The 20,579-nt window shown below is 51.7% G+C and overlaps 1 protein-coding gene and 1 long non-coding RNA gene across 2 annotated transcripts in view; one reads left to right on the forward strand and one right to left on the reverse strand.

Moving 5' to 3' along the window:
* LOC127491338 (uncharacterized) overlaps positions 1–20,579 on the forward strand; it is a 101,005-nt gene that overhangs the window by 32,574 nt on the left and 47,852 nt on the right. The window contains exon 3 of the long non-coding RNA XR_007919977.2: positions 6,234–6,330. This is a non-coding gene — a long non-coding RNA (uncharacterized lncRNA). The remainder of the gene's footprint in view (positions 1–6,233; positions 6,331–20,579) is intronic.
* Positions 1–20,579, reverse strand: part of LOC100357827 (polycystin-1-like protein 2) — a 99,086-nt gene that overhangs the window by 2,256 nt on the left and 76,251 nt on the right. Inside the window, exons 34-42 of the mRNA XM_070062795.1 lie at positions 20,094–20,231; positions 18,438–18,623; positions 16,797–17,124; positions 14,929–15,062; positions 12,958–13,085; positions 10,266–10,426; positions 5,552–5,762; positions 3,941–4,042; positions 3,359–3,490 (exon numbers count right to left, since the gene is read on the reverse strand). Coding sequence (XP_069918896.1) covers positions 3,359–3,490; positions 3,941–4,042; positions 5,552–5,762; positions 10,266–10,426; positions 12,958–13,085; positions 14,929–15,062; positions 16,797–17,124; positions 18,438–18,623; positions 20,094–20,231 — 1,520 coding nt within the window. The remainder of the gene's footprint in view (positions 1–3,358; positions 3,491–3,940; positions 4,043–5,551; positions 5,763–10,265; positions 10,427–12,957; positions 13,086–14,928; positions 15,063–16,796; positions 17,125–18,437; positions 18,624–20,093; positions 20,232–20,579) is intronic.

Below are 20,579 nucleotides of genomic sequence, written 5' to 3' on the forward strand. Positions count from 1 at the left end.
CTGATCTGAAGCCAGTAGCCAGGTGCTTCCTCCTGGTCTCCCATGTGGGTGCAGGGCCCAAGCACTTGGGCCATCCTCCACTGCACTCCCAGGCCACAGCAGAGAGCTGGACTGGAAGAGGAGCAACTGGGACAGAATCCGGTGCCCCAACCAGGACTAGAACCCGGGGTGCTGGTGCCACAGGTGGAGGATTAGCCAAGTGAGCCGCGGTGCCGGCCCCACCCCAGGTTTCTGTAACAGCAAGACAGGGACCCAGCTAGCAATGGGGCATATGGAAGACCTCACCTGCTAAGTACCCCTTGCATGATTATAGCCAGGTAGCTAAATCTGTGTTTCCCTGTGTAAACTTGACCCGATTCCCTTTGGTGGAGCAGTTGGATGTTGAGGCACTAGCCTGCCACATCCCTGGCTGCTAGCATCTTTCTCCCCTACTTTCCCCCAGACTGTCATCTCCTGAGTCACTGGCTTCTCTTGCAGCAAGTGCCTGATCTCAGGTTCAGGTACAAGACTTTACACGCCTGAAGTCGCTGCTAGGAGTATATGATGGTGCAACTCTTTGGAAAGCAATGGGCAGTTCCTCAAACTGTGAGACACAGTTACCTTATGACCCTGAAATTTCACCTCTAGGAATATGCCTGGAGAAATGAAAGCCTGTGTCCATGCAAAAATCTGTACCTGAGGCTCATTATCATTCACAATAGCTAAAATATGGAAACGACCCAAATGGCCATCAACTGATGTTTGGATTACCACATTTGTGTCTTATACACACAGTGGAATATTATTCAGCCATCAAAAGGAAACAAGTCATGATACACACTATTGTGAGGAGTCAGATGGGTTAAGAGGCGGAGCAGAGTGCTTGCTTTCCCCCAAGGGTTGTCTTTAGCAAGGTCAAAAGCACCTGATTGCCCACTTCTTGGGAGCTTCCAATTTTATCATAAGAATAGCAAGGAGTGGTGATTCCAGCCTCCTGAGCTCACAGTTTACTGTAAACAACTTACCTATCTCACCCTTCTGATGGCTGTTTGTTTTATCAGGAACAAGTCAGATGGGATAAGAGATTATGAATCAGGTCTTTTGAGGGGTTTTGTCCCTGCCTTATAACTGAATGTCAATCTGATTGTCAAGTTTTTTTTTTTTTTTTTTTTTCTAAAATGTGCCTAAAACCCCACTACCACCAGCCCCTTTGGGTTTGCTTTTCCTGAAGCCCCCCTACAGGCCACTGTGGTGGGAGATCTCTGACTAATAAATCTTGCTTTTAAACCTTTAAATCTTGCTTTTCTCTTTGCCTTGTCTGCTTCCAAATTCTTCCATGTGAGACAAATAATATTCTCTCCACTGCCAGTTCACCTATAACACTATGATGTGGATGATACTAAGTGACATGAGCCATTTACCAAAGGCCACACGGTGTATGATACCATTTATATGAAATGTCCAGAATAGGCAGGGAAATCAAGAGAAGCATAAGGTAGAGTAGTGCTTTCCAGAGGCTGGAGATATGGAGTGTGAGGAATGATTATGAGTGGGTATAGATTCTTTTTGGAATAATGGAAATGTTCTGCAATTAGGTAGTAGCAGTGGATGCACAGCTCTGCAGATATACTAAAAACATGGCATTGGTTATGTTCAAGTGGTGGATTTTACAGTATGTGGACTGTATCTTCATTTTTAGATGGATGGGTTTAGTCTGCATGCTTCTCAGCAGGGACTCGCTCTGAAAAACTAACTTCAGTTAAGAGTGTCTAACTGCCAAATCAGGATAGAATCTGAGTACCTGGGTTAAACCTAGCAATATTCTCTGCTTCAGTGCTAAAATGAAAAATGTGCTTCCTAAACACTTCAAAACTGTTTTCAGTATATCAAGGGCACAATAGGAAGTATAGTTGGTTTTTGTCACTGCTTCCTGTTCCTAAACCATTGAAATGCCCTGTGTAATAGGGGTGTCTTTCTCTATTTGGTAATGAGCTTAAAAAATGACACTTGAGTTTATGCTAATGAAACAACTTAAGTTGGGGCATCTAGGTAGCTTCTGATTGGGGCTGATCACCAGAAAGACCCAGTGGACTGGAACCTTCTGCCTAAGCATCTAAACTCTACCTGGGGGAGGGGACTGGAGGGTGCCTGGGATCACAAGATCTGATGATGAGTTTCCTGGCTGCCAAGCAGGTGGGAGTGCTGGGAAGGAACAACAGCGTCATAGGGTTTGTTAGGCATGCGGATTTTAAGGCGTCTTCTAGCCTGGAAGAGACAGGTGAGCTCCCATTAGGCTCTCCCTTAACACAACTGCAGCTCCAGAAGCACTAGGTAAACCACTCATACCCGGGGCCAGCGCCACGGCACACCAGGTTCTAGTCCCGGTCGGGCGCCAGATTCTGTCCTGGTTGCCCCTCTTCCAGGCCAGCTCTCTGCTGTGGCCCGGGAGTGCAGTGGAGGATGGCCCAAGTACTTGGGCCCTGCACCCCATGGGAGACCAGGAGAAGCACCTGGCTCCTGCCATTGGATCAGCGCCGTGCGCCTTCCGCAGCGCGGCGGCCATTGGAGGGTGAACCAACGGCAATAGGAAGACCTTTCTCTCTGTTTCTCTCTCACTGTCCACTCTGCCTGTTAAAACAAAAACAAAAACAAAAACACACTCATACCCGAATCAGGCAGACCTGGGTTCCAGTTACACTTTCTACTTTCTAGCTCTGTGATCCACAGTAAATGACTTCCACTCCAAACCACAGTGCAGTACACCTGTTCCAGCGAGCTGTCTTCAGGATTAAATAAAATAAAAATCTGTGAAGCTTTTAGCGCCACAGGTGTCATGAAGGAAGCGTCCTGCAAGTGGTGGGGTGCTTTGTTCCGTGCGGAGTCTACGTTTAAACGCCCCCTTCTTGCCAGGAGCATGGCAAGCAGACCGTCTTCCCCAGTGGAGGAAGTTGACCACCCTCCCCACTGGCTCCTCTCTGTGCCTCTGTGATGGAGGTCGAGGTGGTGGGGCGTAGTGCAGGGGCTCTCAGCCTCAGCAGAGGGGATGACAGAAGTACCAGTGCCTGGTCCTACACCAGAGATTCTGTTTTTGTTGGTCTCTGGTGTGGCAGTGGCAGTTTCTAGAAGGCTGGGGGTGGGTGATTCTAAAGTGCAGACAGGGCAGAAGGTCACAGGGCAGTGAATGGAGCTCACGAGGACCCAGTCTAGTCTAAGCTCTGCGCCTCACTTGTGATTTCCTCCCTCAGTTTCCTCTCCTACAAAACGAGGGCTTTAGGTTACAAATGGAAATCTCAGGTCTGCCTAACGTCTCAGGCTACTCAGCCAGCCTCTTCATGGTTCAGGGTCAACCATGGATGTAGAATAGTCCAGAGGGACTCACCTGATTGCATTTTTGCTCCTCGCTGAAGGCCACCAGGATGACAGAGATGAACAGATTCAGCACCACAAACGTCATGAACACAATGCAGGACCCAATTAGGAAGGAGCCAAGCACAGGGCTGTAGTCCAGGACCTGCAGGAGGAAAGCCAGAGTCGTCCCTGTGTCCTGTGTCCAAAAGGCCACCCCTCAGAGTTGGGCAGAGCCTGGAGCCCGAGGGTCCCCTCTGCCGGGGGGTGGGGGCTGAGAGTATGCAAGAAGTGCTCGGAGCCAGCACCCTGGCTCCCCAGTATAATCCCCTCGAAAGATGGGTGCCATTTCTGGCAAGGACAGGAGATGCTCTCCTGAGTCAGCAGGACCTGCGACGTTCCCAGAGTAGGAGTCTGCAGGGGGATGCTGTGGGCTCTAACATGAGGCTGTCTGTCTGGAAGAAGGGGAACTTTGTATTTGTGCAAAGTGGCCCAGCGCTTGCCAGGCCATGGACCTGAGAGGGGCATGATGGGGGGTGCAGGGTGCATTTTCTAGTTTTCCTACAGGCTTAGCGTGGATGGCCGTGTCCATGCCCCTCTCCCCCAGCCCTGTTACCTCCTCATAGTTGAAGATTCCCAGCTGAAGGCTGATCATCGTTTCTGCCGCATCAAAGAGAGTTTTGTAGGAACGGAGTTTCCAACCAAATATCAAGTTTGACTGTTGTGGAAAGAGTCCTCATGAACAGAGAAGAAACTATGAAGCCCCACAGAGCCCGCTGTTAGAGTCGGTGTCTGTGTACAGGGCCCTGAAAGTGGGTGTGCGCACAAGCTGGGTCTGTACAGGATGCATTTCTCTCCACATGCCTGTGCGTGTGTGCACCTGTGGTCATCAGCATCTGCACATGCATGAACATGTGTGTATGTGTGTGTGTTATGCATTACAAGTGCCTACCCAGTGACCTTGTCCAGGACCATGGCTGTGTCCACAGGCTCCGATGGAATCTGTACCTGCCTCTATCAGCACAAGGAAGAGCTCAGGTACACTTCTGCAGCTCAGGTACCCACCCGCCCAGCCACTGCTGCACCCACCAGGTGGCTGCTCAAAAACTCAGTTATGAAACTGGGTGTCTGAGGCCACAGCCTTTTTGCTCTGGAGAAGTTGGGGTGGATGGACAATGGGCTGCTTTTGCCTGGGCAGGGATCCCCTCCCACCACCACAATTCCACTCACCACACCACAATCCCCCTCCCAAGACTTTCCCAGGGATGTGGTATGACAGGGAGACCCAGCACCTTTGGCTCTGAGTGGGTGACTTGTCCCAGAGGACACTGCATTATCCCCACAGCCCAAGTACTGCGTGGATCTTCATAAATCAGGGCACTGGGACAGGGAGTTTTCACAGACTGTGACTTTTCAGCACATAGCCTCCCTACTCCATCAGGGCACCCACCTCACTCCATCAAAGCACTCCAGGGTGGGAGAGCAGGGGTGGGGCTAGAGATGGAAGGGGGTCAGGGCTGAGGTGAGAGGGATAGAGGATGGCTGAGAGTTAGGGATGGAGGTGACTGGTGATGGGCTGCCAGATGGTGTGATCAGAGAGTGGAGGAGTGAGAGCCTGGAGGGGGCCATGGTGAGAATGGGGAGGGGTGGGGAGAGGGTACAGATGAGTGGGGTCCAGGGTTCATAGGAACCGTGAACTTGAGCATCTGCATGGGGTGCATATTTGGTTGGAGATCAAGATGTGGCAGATGAGCCACAGTGGAAGAGAGTCTTTGATCCTCTTGTTACTTGATAATAAAGAGTTGAAAGTTTAATATTTTAGATTCCGCACCCACCACCCCCCGTCACAAAAGACATGTGATGGCCAGACTGCTGTATGTTGAGGGGCTGAGTGAATGAATCATGCCTCATGTCTAGGGCACTAACTGTTGACCTGTGGGCTTACCTACCCTCATGCCCCCTCCTATGCCCTGGCTCAGGAACAGGGTGACCCATTCATCCCCTGACTCTATGCTTGTCTGGAAACTGGCCCCGGGCCTCTGAGCAGTGGGGACGTCAGGAGGACCACACAACCAAGTAGGGTCTAATGCAGGAAGGGATCCTTCACTGAGGGGAGCCGGGTCTTGTTTGTCCTAGACCCAATGCCTCCTCACCATCCGCTTCCCAACACTGAGTAGCCTTGGCTTCCAGAGTCCAGCCTTGAGATTTTCCCAAAGGAGCCACTCACCGCGACAGAATAAGCCACAAGCATGACAAGGACAACGCCGCCGAAGCCCGAAATGTCACCCCAGGCACGGCGCAGGGCTGCGGTGATCATGTTCATTTTGGGATTCAGCCTGAGCAGGTGCCAGAGCTTCACTGTGGACAGGAGAACTAGGAACGCGATGATGTAGCCCAGGGCAGCATCGGCAGCTGCTGTCTCACTGAAACTGATGGCCCTGTGGGACAGATATGAGTTCAGAGACGGTGAACAGTCCAGCTGGAGATCACACAGGCAGGCTTAGGCTCATCAGCCGCTCGGAGGCCGTCATGTCCAGAAATGGGTCTGGGAGACAGAGCTGTGCCAATGCCTACAGCCGGGTGATGGTGATGATAGTCCTGTGATGATGGTGAGAATGATGGTGATGGTGACAAAGACAACGTGGTTATGGGGCCTCGGTTGCTAGTTCATGTGACTAACTAGCACTCCTGATTAATGGCTGCGGAGCTGTGGACAATGGGAAGGTGATAGAGCCAGGGGCTTCTGTGAGTCTTCCTCTTCCTGAACTGGGCTCACTGGTGCTACCTCCCCCAGCACACTTGTCTGCTACGTCCAGTGCTGCTTAATGTGCAGGCACTTCAAACAGTTCATGAAAGATGAGAATTATGACAAAATTATGCAGAGATTTCTTTTAATTCTTTTTTTGCAGAGACTATTGGAATTACCCTTGTATCTGAAGGGAGAATGGAAGGTGCTGTTTAAGTGGGAACCTGATTTGCATGGTCTCGTTTGAACTTCTAGATGAGGTAAGCCTTGCCAGCTCCGTTTCACAGAGAGTTGGCGGGAGGGCACACGGCCAGTGACATTAGCAGTGATCTGAGTGCAAGAGTGAGAGCTGGAATCCAGGTGTGTGTGATTTCAAAGTCTCTGCCCACCATTCCATCCCAAATGCAAGTGTATTTCCTTATAAGTGGCAATACCATTAATGTCACATGATAAATAAATATGATACAGAGATGCATACATATTATGGATGTAATATAAGAAATATAAATATAATTGCCACGATTTATATACTAATTTGGATGTTGGATGTCCCTCAAAAGCCTACGTGTTCAAAGCTTGGTTCCCAGGGTGGTCCTATCTAGGAGGAAACGGAGGTAGCCATGGGTTTTTGGGAGCGTCCAGTTAGAGGGCTGTTATCAAAGCCTGCATTTGGGCCTGCCCACTCTCTGCTTCCTAGCTCACCGTATGGTTCCTCCTCCATTTCTGCTCTGCGGTTGCCATCAGCTGCCCACACAGGGGCTGAACCTTTGGGGGTTGCCCAGTCTTGGAGCTGTGAACCTCCAGAACGGTGAACCAAAATAACCTTCTTTAGAGGCAGGTTGCCTCAGGTATTCTGTTATAGTAACAAAAAGCTGACCAATACAGTCATAATCATAAACACACATACGTGTATATATTCCTAAGAAGACAGACCAACCAACATGTGATTTTCTCAGGGATATTTACTGGACTCAAGGTTTTCCCTTCTAATGCAGACATGTTTCTTGTGAATTGAAAATTTTGTGAGGTCTGCCTTCCAGTCTGTTCTGCAGGAGAAGCCTGTTGGAGCAGGCCGGAGGATAGAGCACCTGCCCCAAAGCCCTCTGGCCTTGAGAACTTGCCAGGTACCCATCCTGCAGGTCAGCTCTCTGCAGGACTACTCCAAGGGAGCAGACACCAGGACTGGACTGGGCACCATGGGTCCTGGCCACGCCAGAGAGATAATACCTTTCTATCCAAACCTCTTGCCTTCCAGAACCTTCCTCCCCTTTGGAGCTGCTGGGATGGTTGGCAGCTTCTTCCTTGGGCTCCTGCAGCCCCCTTTTCCTTTCTCTTTAAAAATACCGCATCCACTCTGGAGCCATTCAGTTGCTCTTGTATGTGGAATCAATAACAATGCTTAAACCCTCCTTTGTAATAGCAGTCAGCTCTAATTAAGCAAGCTTTTCAGCTTGTGTGGGGCACCAGCATCGTAGGTCTGGGATGTGGGTGTGGCCGAAGGGGCGTCTCCTCTGCCCGGCCATTCTGCCTCTGACCCAGGCTGAGAACCACTGGGTTAAAGCTGCTGTGAGCTAAATCATTTGGGCTTACAAGGCATTTTTTAAATCCAGGACCTGGCTGTCAGAATGACTTATTTCAACAAGAAAGTGAGATCTACAAGCTTCTAAAGCAAACAGAATTTTGGTTAATTGATTCATCAAATTCAACTGAGAGACTCAAGTGAAGTTTCAGATTTAACTATGCTTGGATGTCTATCAAAGTGGCAGATTGCTTTTCTGTTTTCTGACGTTCCGTGTAAAGAGAGAGCTCTCTTGTTTGACGAAATTAAAATTGTTTGATGAAAACAAGACCCCGTCTGTGCGGATGTCAAGAATGAAGCCTGTGTTGGATCACTGTGAGGAATCAGAAAGGCTGGCTAGCCTGGGGTCTGCCAGTGACCTCAGTCCCGTCTGACCTGGAACAGCTCCCCATTGTTCCCGCCCAGAGCTCAGCCTTTGTCCTCTAAACAGAAATCCACAGGCTCTTGCAGTGAAGGGCCAGAGGCTACACATTTGAGGCTTTGTGGGCCAGACGCTTGCTGTCACGTGACTCAGCTCTGCCACTGTAGTGTGACTGTCACCCAGGCTAATAGGCAGTTAGGTGCGCCCGCCCGGTTATAAAGAGGGAAAGTGGAGTTCCTCCAAGAGGGTGCAAAACCCAAAACTTATCTTTAGCAAGATCAAAGTGCTGAATTCCACTGCAGGTTTCTCTCCAAAAGCTGCCTTTAGCAAGACAAAAGCGCCTATCCCACTCCTCTGAAGCTTCTAGTTTTATCCTGAGAATAGCAACCAAGTGGTGTTTTCATTCTTCTGAGTTCCCAGCTTACCATGAAAACAGATTCCACCCTTCTGATGATTTTGTTTGTTTGTTTTATTATGGGCAAACTAGACTGGACAGACAAGATTACAAATCAGGCCTTTTGATTGCTAGCCACTGTTTTTTTTTTTTTTTCCTTTCTCCCAAAAGTGCATTGGCTTGCCTCTCTTGGAGGCACTCCCCCTCCCCCTCCATCGCTGCTTTCTCTCTGCCTTGTCCACATGGAAATTCTTCTTTCATGTGAGACAAAGAACTGATGTCATCTCTCTCCACTGCTGCTGCACAGGAGCACAGAAAAGTCGCCCTGGGCAACACGTCAGCAAAGTGGCGTGGCAGCGTTGCAGTAAAACTGAATTTACAAACAGCAAGAGTGCTGGATGTGCCACCCCTTCCAGAGCCAAAGCACTTCTGAGTGTTTGAAATAAATGCTTTTAGTATTTACAATCAGCTCAAATAAAAATAGAAGTGCTTCTGACAGTTTCTGAACTCAAAGAACTGTGCTGATACTGAGACATTTTTATTAAGGGGAACTTTCAGAGAGGGTGGAGCTTCCGCTGGTTTGTTGACTGAGTGAGACCAATGGTGGAGGTTAGAAATAGGGTTCAAATTCCGAGTGCTGCATGAACTTGCTGTGTGACCCCTACAAACAGCCTCTCTGTGCCGACTACAAGATTTTTCTTCATCTGTGAAAAAGGAATGATGATCATGGCATCTCTGGCTTCACCTTGGCCCAGGCCTGGCTGCTGGGGGCCTTGAGGGCGAGTGAGTGAACCAACGGATGAAGACATGTATTTCCTCTCTCATTCTGCCTATCAAGTAAAATGACATTAAAAATTTTTTAACGCCATCTCCTAGAGGTTGCAAGAAGATTCAAGTAGGGGAAATAGTGCTTTAAAAGGGAGTGTTGTATGACTATGTGTGACAGCCAGCAATAGCGTACGTATGTTAGCTGTATCTTTTTTTTGTTTTGTTTTGTTTTTTTTTTTTTGTTTGTTTTTGACAGGCAGAGTGGACAGTGAGAGAGAGAGACAGAGAGAAAGGTCTTCCTTTGCCGTTGGTTCACCCTCCAATGGCCGCCGCGGCCGGCGCGCTGCGGCGGGCGCACCGCACTGATCCGATGGCAGGAGCCAGGAGCCAGGTGCTTTTCCTGGTCTCCCATGGGGTGCAGGGCCCAAGCACTTGGGCCATCCTCCACTGCACTCCCTGGCCATAGCAGAGAGCTGGCCTGGAAGAGGGGCAACCGGGATAGAATCCGGCACCCCGACCGGGACTAGAACCCGGTGTGCCAGCGCCGCTAGGCGGAGGATTAGCCTAGTGAGCCGCGGCGCCGGCTGTTAGCTGTATCTTTACAACAAAGACACACAAGCACTCAGAGTGAAGGAGAGGAACCTGGAGCCACACCAGCTGGGTTTAAATGACTTCTCTACCACATTGCAGCTGTGGAGACTTGGGGCGGTCACATCTCATCCCTGGGCCTCAGTTTCTTGTTAAGTCGGGGCGATGGTAACCTCCACCTTCAGTGGTTCCAGGAGGGCTCACTGAGTCCGGCACCCAGTGGACCCTCGGTCAGTGCTAACACAGGTGGTCACTGACATTTGCAAAGGTCTCCCCCAAAACGCTGAGAGAGCCCTGACCCTCTGCCACATGACCCTCCGTTTTGGTGAGATTTGCAAAAGCAGGAAAGTGTTCCGGTTTGTCTTCACGAACCCTCTCCAATTGTATATGCTTTAGACCCCAACCCTGCTATCACTTCTGCTGGAATTGCACTTGGACCTGCCGAGGGTCAGTAAGGTTTCCAGAACCTCCCTCTGACCCCAGATCTCAGACGGCGGCCACTTACTCCTCCCTGTGCTTCCGGCAGCGCCGGAGATCACGCTCAGCCAGGATTGCCCTCTTGACGAACACCACCAGGGCGCTCCAGCTGGCCAGGATGATGCCCAGCTCCAGGAGGTTCCACTTGCTGCTGAAATAGCCCCACTTCTGCTTCCTCATGAGCTTGCCCTGGGGAAGGAGAGCAAGGTTCTGCCGAAGGCTGTGGTGACAACTGCCCCATACCCTGGCCCCACAGCTGCTCCCTGCCCACCACGGGCCTTCCACCCCAGCAGGAGTTAGAGATCCTGGGAGCCTCCTCGTGCCTTGGCCCCTTGTGCAGGGAGTGCAGTGGAGGGCTTGGGGGGTAGATGCTTCCACCTGCCCCCACCACTGACCCTGGCTGCAGTGCTTGTAAGAGTAAATACCATCTGTAGTAAGAAAAGAAAATTAGTTAAAAGCAGGCAAGACCAGAGACTCTCCCCCACCTGCCTCACTTGAGAAAGCCTGCAATTGTGAGGTCTTTCTCAGCCTCTGAGATGCAGATAAGTCTTTTGAAAAAGTAACTGAGCTTCTAGCGGGTTTTGGGAATACTTTTCTCAAGGACACCTTGACCTCTCCCGCTAGTCCTGTCTTTGAAGTGTAATTGTCATGGAAGATAGCATCTCCTCTTCCTTCTGTAGGTACCTGGCTCCAAGTTGCAAAACTCCTGTCATAAAGATCAAAGTTTATTTTTCCTTTTGACAAAGCCAATTAACAAAGGTGGCCACCCCAGTGGCCAGGTTAATTTAGGAAGGACAGGGTGATGAGTGGGTGTGGTGGCGTCCTGTCCTCTCACTTAAAGAATCCAGCACTTCCTGTTAAGAACAGGTGTGTCCAGGTGCCACCTACTCGGCTCCCCAAGAGGACTGGAGTTCTAGCTTTGTCATCTGTGGTGCACATCACCTTCCAGTTTAATGCTCCCAATAATAAAAGTGGTTCTCATAAGGAGTTCTGGGGAATTGCTTAATGGGCTGGTTTGGGTGATTTGAGATGAGAAAGTTCTGAGAGGGGTGGTGGCAACGGCTGCAGAAGGGTGTTCAGGTAATGAGTTTGCTCTGACCCACGGCCCACATGGTAATGCTCTGTCTAGTCACCACAATTTTTTTTTTTTTTTTGACAGGCAGAGTGGACAGTGAGAGAGAGAGAGAGACAGAGAGAAAGGTCTTCCTTTTGCCGTTGGTTCACCCTCCAATGGCCTCCGCGGCCGGCGCGCTGCGGCCGGCGCACCGCGCTGATCCGATGGCAGGAGCCAGGAGCCAGGTGCTTTTCCTGGTCTCCCATGGGGTGCAGGGCCCAAGCACCTGGGCCATCCTCCACTGCACTCCCTGGCCACAGCAGAGGGCTGGCCTGGAAGAGGGGCAACCGGGACAGAATCCGGCACCCCGACTGGGACTAGTACCCGGTGTGCCGGCGCTGCTAGGCGGAGGATTAGCCTGGTGAGCCGCGGCGCCGGCCAAGTCACCACAATTTTAAAAATTTCTTAAAAAAAAAAAGTTGTTTTCTGTCTTTCCTATTGTGGAGAGGTTATCTGGATTGGCAGGTGTTTAAAGTCTACTTCCCCCAACAGGTGTCCCAGATCAAAGAGAACCATTCTGGGCAGGTGCTGCCTCCCCCCGCCCCAGAACTTTCTAGGGTTTGTTCCGTTTCCCTCAGGCATTCTTAGGGAGGAAGGGCTTGCTGGTTTGGCTGGTTAAAAGGCTAGGTCCACCTCCATTACAAAGGGATGGAGAGAGAGAGGAAGGTTTTTCAAACCTGCGGAGCAAGAACAAAGTTCTGAGAGATTTAATTGGGAGTGTGGCATTCTGAACTGGGAGGAGAGGCGTGAAGCATGGAGGCAGGTGGTGGACAGCTCTCCTGGGAGGTTGTCAGACAAATGCAATGTCTGGAGATGCTATTGGATAATGACTGACTCTGGGGCCTGAACAGACCATGCTCAGGGCGACCACTCAGGTCCCCTGCTTTGCGAGGCTGACCCTGTAGCATAGGAGTTGAGGATGAACGTGTCAGACTCCTTGGGTTCAAATTGTGACTTTGGATACATTACTTAGCACCTCTGGACTTGACTCTCCTACTCTGCAAAATGGAGCTCACAAGACCTTTGTCCTGCCAAGGAAAACCTCCGTAAGATTCTTAGCAGGAGGCCTGCTGTGTGGGAGTGTATGAAAATATCACCCTCTTCCTTTGAAGAGGTGGCTGGAGCAGAGGACCCCTTCCAGGTATCTGGTTGGCCTTTCTTGGGGAGGAGAGGGGCGCCAACCTGCTTCAGGTGGGTTCCCAGCATCTTCAAGGCTTTATCGTTACCAGCACCTGCACCCTTTAAGGGCAGCAATGGCAGCAAAAGCCACAAAGGGCCCACCGATGAGACCAAGATGTTAAGAACCCCTACAGTCTAAGTTCAGAGACCCCCCGTCAAGGGGATGGCACCCCTCTCCACCCCCAACCCTGGCCTTCTGGAAGGTTTCAGCTCAGTAGAGGTGTCCTGAGAAGTGCCCAGCTGGGCCCTGCCATGGCTGCTGCTGTCCACAGCAGCCTAGATCACTGCTGTAGACCAAATCGAGCCACGCAAACAGCCAAGACAAAGCCTTTCTCCTCCCTCTTCTTCAGGCCCCGCCCAGGACCACCCCACACCCTACTCACACAACCTCCATCCCTGCCCATGGGGCCACAGGTCCACCCCTCACCTGCTCTACCATGTAGTAGAGGAGGAAGAGGAAGTAGATGAGCTCTGCCGCCACCACGAAGGGGTGCCAGCCATCCGTGAAGGGGTACAGGCGGAGGCTCTGCAGGGCCGCGTGTGTAAAGAAGGTTCCTGCGAAGCAAAACACATTCTGTTCAGCACAGCCACCTGCCTTCTCAGGGGGTGCCTGCAGCCCTCCCAAATGCTGGTGGAGCCAGGGAAAAGGCAGAGGTCCCTCAAAGCTCGTGGACACCAAAGACAATGGCCCCAGTCCTTACCCTGCACTGCTGTGGGCCACTGGGCAACAGTCACCTCCAGCCAGAGCACATCCACCCACTGAACAACTGACCCCAAAGTGGCTCAGTGAATGCCATTTCTCTAGACACTACACTGAAGATCAGCTCACCTGATGGCCAATGTGCCTAATATTCTACCTTTTTTTTTTTTTTTTTTTTTTGACAGGCAGAGTGGACAGTGAGAGAGAGAGACAGAGAGAAAGGTCTTCCTTTGCCGTTGGTTCACCCTCCAATGGCCACCGCGGCTGGCGCGCTGCGGCGGGCGCACCGCACTGATCCGATGGCAGGAGCCAGGTGCTTCTCCTGGTCTCCCATGGGGTGCAGGGCCCAAGTACTTGGGCCATCCTCCACTGCACTCCCGGGCCACAGCAGAGAGCTGGCCTGGAAGAGGGGCAACCGGGACAGAATCCAGCGCCCCGACCAGGACTGGAACCCGGTGTGCCGGCGCCGCAAGGCGGAGGATTAGTCTAGTGAGCCGCGGAGCCGGCTTCTACCTTTCTTTTAAGATGTTTATTTGCGAGGAAGATAAGCAGCTCATCCTTTGGTTCACTGCCCCCTAATGCCTACAAAAGCCGGGCTGGGCCAGGAGCAGAACTGGTAGCTAAGAACTCAAACAAGGTTTTCCCTGTGGGTGGCAGGGACCTGACTACTTGAGCCATCACTGTTGCCTCCTAGGGTGTGCATTAGCAGGAAGCTGGAGTCAGGAGCCTGAGTTGAGGATTGAATCCAGGTACTTGGATGTGGGACCAGGTGTTCTAACCAGCGTCCTAAACCATGAGGCTACATGTCCATCCCTCAGCCTTCTTCTGAGTTGTTTCTCTGTTTTGCTTTTTCTTTGCCCGCCCCCCTCTTTTTTGCATTGTAATGATTTTTGAGCAACAATATGTAAGCCAATTTGACTAGTAAGTCTTCTGTGTGCCAAGTCAGTCCCAGGGATGACAGAATAGAGAGTGCCTGACCACTCCAGGAGCTGCTGATCACCCAGGCCAGAAGCCCCTGCCCCCAAACCTAAAAAGTGGCAAAAAGAAATAGAACTAAAGGTCTACAAATAAACGTCAAAGAACTTGAAAGGACCTGGTACCAGTGGAGAATGCCACTGTGTGGAGAAATGGAAGACCTGCCTTTCACCTTACATAGTCCCTTTTGTAATTAGATATGAAACAATATTTTCTAGGTGTTTAGTATTTAAAGGAGAAGAGGTCAAGTTTTAGGCAAATTGACAGGCTCTCATGTTCTTGATCTTGAGTTGTTTGGGATTAGCCTTTTTTTTTTTTTTTTTTTTTTTTTTTTAAGGGATAGAAAGAGAACACAGAATACATAGCTAAGGACAGTGGTGTCTGCGAGACTCACCCCAGTTGTGTGTGTGTGTGCATTGGGTTGTGATGTAAAATGAACTTCACACTCTGGGTTGATGTACAAGTTGAAAACTCTTGCTTTAGGTGGCATCACCCATTACCAAGTCACGCTCTCTCCAGCCCCTCCCTGCCAGCTCCCACCCCAATGCCCAGGAGAGAGGATGAGCCACCTTTAGACCCCAAGGGGTTCCTTTAGGAGAACTAGGGAGGCAAGGGATGAACAGCTGCAGGGAGAACAAAGACCCAGGCCTAGATTTTCCAGGCAGCTCTGGCCCTGGGACAGCTGGGCCCGGATGGAAGAGGCTCTGAGGCAAGGTGGCACACCCAGGGCGCTGGTCTCCAGGATCAGTGTGACAATGCAGAACAGGTTGACGTTGGCGTTATACACGGTGAACTCCACAAACACGGCTCTGGTCTGTGTGTCCAGCCAGGTGTTGTCAAAGAGGTACTGGAGAACTCTGGAAAAGAGGGGCTTTTGAGGGTCCATCCCAGAAGGCTCCCTGTCCCCTCCCTCCCCTGACAGGGTTGGGGCACCTGACTGAACTTCCCCTCCCTCTGCTCTGCTCCCAGGGCCAGCAGGGCAGGTCTGAGGAGTGGTCACCACCATTAGTCCTCAGGGCAGTATCTTGGTGCCCACAGTCTCCAGGATATTACAAAGATGGGCTTCCAGACCAATAGTAGCAACATCGTCTGGGAACTTGTTGGAAATGCAGATTCTCAGGCCCCAGGCCTTCTGAATCAGAAACTCAGTGGCTGGGGTCCAGGGTGGTACATTTTGATGAGCCCTCCATGGGAGTCTGGTGCTTTTTCAGTCTGCAAACCATAGTGTTATAAAATACGTGTCCTCATAAAACACCTGGGGCTTAGGTGGCAGGTGCAGCTATGAAGGTCTTCCTGGGGCTGGCAGCTCATGTGAAATCAGCTCTTGGAGTTCTGCCAGCCTGGTGTGGCGACAGCATGTGCCTGGGAGGTGGCGCAGGAACATGGGTTCAAATCCTGACTGCTCATAATGTCCCTAGCCTTGGGTTCCTTATTTACAATGGGTCTGGTACCTCTGAATCATTGTTGAGAAGGTGCAAGAGTGTGAGTATTCATGTGTGTGTGTGTGATTGTAGTCATGACAGCTGTTACCACCACCAGCAGTAAGAATGGGCCTATTTTAAAGGATGTGGAATCCCCAGTGGGTCTGCATCCTGCTTCTTGCCAGAAGCAGAATGAGAGAATGTCTCAGTCACCCCAAGTGGCAGCAAAAACATGCCCACAGCATAACAGAGAGGTCCTAGCCTGGGCCCCAGGGTTCCCTGCCATTGCTTTCCTTTGGGAAAAGGAACCCTACTTGTAGGCAGGGTGCAGGCTGCACCTGGAGCCTTGGTGTTACAGTTCTACAAAGGAGGAAGCTGACGCTCTGGTGGGCTCTCTCATTTGCCTGGGACACATACACTGGTTCCCTGCTTCTAGGGCGTGTGCTGGCAGAGACCCTAGAGCATCCCTAGACCCCAGAACACCAGGGCCCCGAGCATCCCTGCACATTCACACTGTGCTCCAGGGACACAAGGCCAGGCCATTTCTTAGGGCTGTTTGCAGTGAGCTGTCACGAGGGGTGAGAGGGTGTCTTCCTGCCAACAAAGAGAAGACTGGTTTGTGCTGCTGTAAAAGCGGTGAGAGCAAGCTCAGCCTTGCAGGCATCGGCCGGCATCTGTCACGGCCCTCGGCAGGAAACTGACTCAGACCAGCATGATGTTCCGCGGCTGCTTCTGCTGTAAAGTGACACAGGAGGCTTGCATCTTCTGTGAGCATCCAGGAAACAGGAACAGGCTAGCTTGTCGGCTTCAAGTAGGGTAAACTGCAGATCTTGTACAGGTCTTGCTGAGCCCTAAGCACTTCTCTCTTGCCTGGTGATGGACTGCTTTATGTGGTGGTGAGCTCCCCGTCCCTGGGCAGCTCTGGCAGAGGAGACTGAGCTCAGAGCACCAGCCCGAGAATGCTGGAAAGGGACTTCCCTTCCTACTCTGAGAAACAAGCACAAGCAGTTTCCAAGCACCCAGAAACATGACCTGATTCCGAGTCCCTCAGCCCCTCCCACGATGACGAGTGAGCACGGCTCAGCCCCATTTTGAAGATACATCACCTGTTCAGACACGGACTCCAGAAAATGACTTTCCTAAAGCCTCAAACGATCAAGTGAGCCTTACCTTGATGCTTTCTGGCGGTCAGAGCTCAGGGAGACCGCATAGCCCCCTCCTCCATACACAGTGAGCTTCCCCCACGTGGGATACCCTTGACGCTGGCTCTGGCTCTGGTACCGCCAAGCCTGGGGAAAGCTGTTGCTGCTATTGAGGGCAGAGGCATTCCAGCCTTCCCCGTAGTCTGCCAAGTCTTCAACATCCAGGGAATATGGCGCACGGCATCCATTGAGAGAAGCCTGCAGCTGCTGAGCAAGGGGGCACGAGCCTTGGCGCACCCTCACTTGGCGAATCTGGGCACTGCCGACCAGTTTGGAGTTCCCATCCGTGATAAAGCCTAAAGAGGAAAACCACGTGGGTGAAGTTGGAACTCGGAATCATCGTAACGCATTCCCAGCTGCCTGGTCCCAGGGCTAATGTGAACGTCAGTGTACCCATTTCAGATCCCAGCTGCCTGGTCCCAGTGCTAATGTGAACGTCAGTGTACCCACTTCAGATCCCAGCTGCCTGGTCCCAGGGCTAATGGGAACGTCAGTGTACCCATTTCAGATCCCAGCTGCCTTGTCCCAGGGCTAATGGGAACATCAGTGTACCCACTTCAGATCCCAGCTGCCTGGTCCCAGTGCCAATGGGAACATTAGTGTACCCATTTCAGAGACTGCCAAGAGAAGCTTCTAGACAACCACAGGCCTCCTTCACCACCTGACCTGCCTCTCTACCCTCACAGACCGCTCTGCTCCCTCGGGGAGTACCACTCCTACACTCTTTCATGGACCGGGACATCATCTGTTCCCTTTCACCTCAACCCTTTTTGTTTGTTTTTTAATTATATTCCCTTCCTCTCATTTCTTCCAAACTTCTATCTTTTTTTTCCTAAGATTTTATTTATTTATTTGAGAGGTAAAGTTACAGATGGTGAGAGGGAGAGACAGAGAGAAAGGTCTTCCCTCTGTTGGTTCACTCCCTAAACGGCTGCCAATGGTTGGAGCTGAGTCCATCCGAAGCCAGGAGCCAGGAGCTTCTTCCGGGTCTCCCATGTACAACCCTCACTTCCTAATGGTCACCATGTCCCATCCACCCTACCTCTTCATGTTTTGTTGTGCATCCATTCCCTTTTCTCATTCACTGCTGTCCCCTGTCCCTGTGTCAGCCTCCATCCTGTCTCCCCAGCATCCTAACTTGCTCACCCACCACTCCACTTGCCACATTCTTCCAGAGGGGTCTTTCTTAACCCACAGGGGTACGTTCCTCCCTCATGAGGAACCCCCCAAGGTGCCCCATTTCCTCCAGGGGAAATCTGAACTGGGGAGCTCCTTCATCACATGGCCCCTGTTGATCTTTCCTGCTCTGCTCCTCACTATCCAGTGCTTTGTGGTTCCTGACGTATATGCCGTGGTGAGCCAGGCATTTCTCATGTTGTTCCTTCCACCTGGTACACTGCCATTGCCCAGTGGATTCATGCCCTATTGTCTGTCACTTGGGACATCCTGCAGCACACACCAGGGGAGGGTGGGGCCCTTCCCTTGTGCACGCACAGCCTCCTGTGCCTGGTTCCAGGCCTTCGGCTGATGTTGATGTGACCTATATCTCTTCCTAGGTAGGAGCACAGACTTGGGGGCTGAAGCCCAGTCCTGGGGCCTGGGACTGTACCTGGGTGAGGAGTGAACAGGTTGTCCATGAGGGTGGTGTTGGCCCACTTGAAGAACTCTTGGAAGCTCAGCACGGCTGAAAAGCCTTGGGTGAAGCTGTGCTCGAGGTGTCTGTTGAAGTGGTAGGCGCTGGGGTCCCTTTGGCCATAGGCGGCCAGCAGTAGCATCCACAGGAAGCCTACATATGCTGGGAGGGGAGGCACAGCCCTGGGTCAGCAGGATCCCTGACTCCCACCAAGTCCAGGGAAGGAGATGGAATGGTGGATGGCCTGGAACAGTTGAGGCCTCAGCCCAGCCCCTTGCCCCTGTGGTGACAGTGGAACCAGTCCTTACAGACACAATAGGGAGAAGTGCAGATCACAGACCATGGGGCTTCCTGTCTGGGTTCACATTTCAGCTTTGCCATTTCCTACCCATGTGCCCTTTGCAAGTGACTCTGGCTCACTCTCATCATCTGTGAAATTGGGATAATTCTGCGACACTGGGTTGTATTGAGGGGACCCATTGGTATCTACAAAGCACTTAACAACAGTGCCTGGGCAGATTCCATTAGAGAGCAGAGTTTAACAAGTGAAGCAGTTGCCACGTTGCAAGGCTGAGGCTATGACAGTGAAGGAGACAGACAGGTGAGAGCACTGGGAGGGTCCCCTGAGTGTAAAAGACTTAGTTTAGGAGTCTGCACATCACATGCGGTAGATGCGCGCTCCTCCTGAACCAGAACCTTGGGCCTGGGCCTGAGGATCTGCATTCCAAGAGCCTCCCACTGGAGGACACAGGGAAGGATGCTGAGTCAGAGGAGGGTCACCCTGGGGCTGCAGACTGTGCTCTGTCCCTGAGGTCTCTGGCAGGACAGTCTGAATTGTTCACATGGAACTCACTGGTCACACTTTATGCAGGCTGAGTGCCCTTTGTTTGCGATGTTTGGGACCGGAATTGTTTTGGATTTTGGATTATTTGGACATTGGGATATTTGCATATGCATAATGAGATATGTTGGGGATGGGATCTGAGCCCATACAGGAAATGTGCTGTTGCTTCGTATATACCTGTGCACCTAGCCTGAAGGCATCACTGCACAATGTCTTCAGTAACTGTGCATGGACCAAAATTTTCAGATTTGGGAGCATTTCAGATTTCAGATTTTGAGATTAGGGATGGCTTTGTTGGCTGCCTTTCCTCCGATCTTTCCCAGGCCAGCTACCTGCCCTCAGATCTGCTTCTGGGAAACCCACTGAAGACCCACACTGAGGCTGGAAAGCTCCGGAGGAACAGGGGAAGCTGCTCTGAGCACACGGTGATGAGGTTGAGATTTAAAGAAGAAAACAGATTAGAAGAAAAGGAGGAGGAGGAGGGGAGGAAGGGGCAGACTGGTCCAAGGCCTGGGGTCAGAGAGGACATGGGGTCGCAGGAACAGCAGACCAGTGGCTGGAGCTCAGGGCACAAGGAGCCAACAAAGGGCACTCGGGGTGGATGGAACCGCCAGGGGAGGTTCAGACTTTTTATTACAGAATTTTAAATGTAGAGGAATTCCGGAGTGAGTTGACATCCAGGGAATTGAGGCCAGAAGCCGCGTGGGACTTGCTGAAGGTTGTGCAGTGTGTGTCTGCTCAGGTGCACATGCGTGTGGTGGGAACCAACCAGGGGCAAGGCCGCCTACCCAGGATCTCTCTGATGAGGGCAAATGCTTTCTGTTCCTGGAGGCGGGTGGTTTTCAACTTCTCAACAGTGGCGGCGAGAGGCGGGTGGTAGATGTCCTTGCTGCTGCGTCTTCGTGCCCGGTACAAGGCACAGGGACCTGTGGAAGCAAGAACACCAGGGCTGTCCCCCAAGTGGGCATGGGTTCCAGGCTCTCTGCTGGCAACCAGGAGACCCTTCTCTCACCAGGTGGTATCATAGTGTTTCTCTTTAGCTATTCTGATAGGTGCACACTGACCCAATGGTCTTGCAGATCCGTACCTCTGTCTACTCCACCAGGCCTCCCTACTTGGCCTCCCCATTCGCACCTTTGACCCAGTTCCTCCAGCCCCTAAGAGCAATACCAGACATCTTTCTAAACTCACAAAACAGACCATGCCACTCTCCTAGTCAAAGCCTCCCTGAATCCCAGCACGACTTGCTTCCCACCCCTCCCTCTCCCCTCATC

This window comes from Oryctolagus cuniculus, chromosome 18 (assembly GCF_964237555.1).
Source record: "Oryctolagus cuniculus chromosome 18, mOryCun1.1, whole genome shotgun sequence".
In the NCBI taxonomy this organism is placed as follows: Eukaryota; Metazoa; Chordata; class Mammalia; order Lagomorpha; family Leporidae; genus Oryctolagus; species Oryctolagus cuniculus.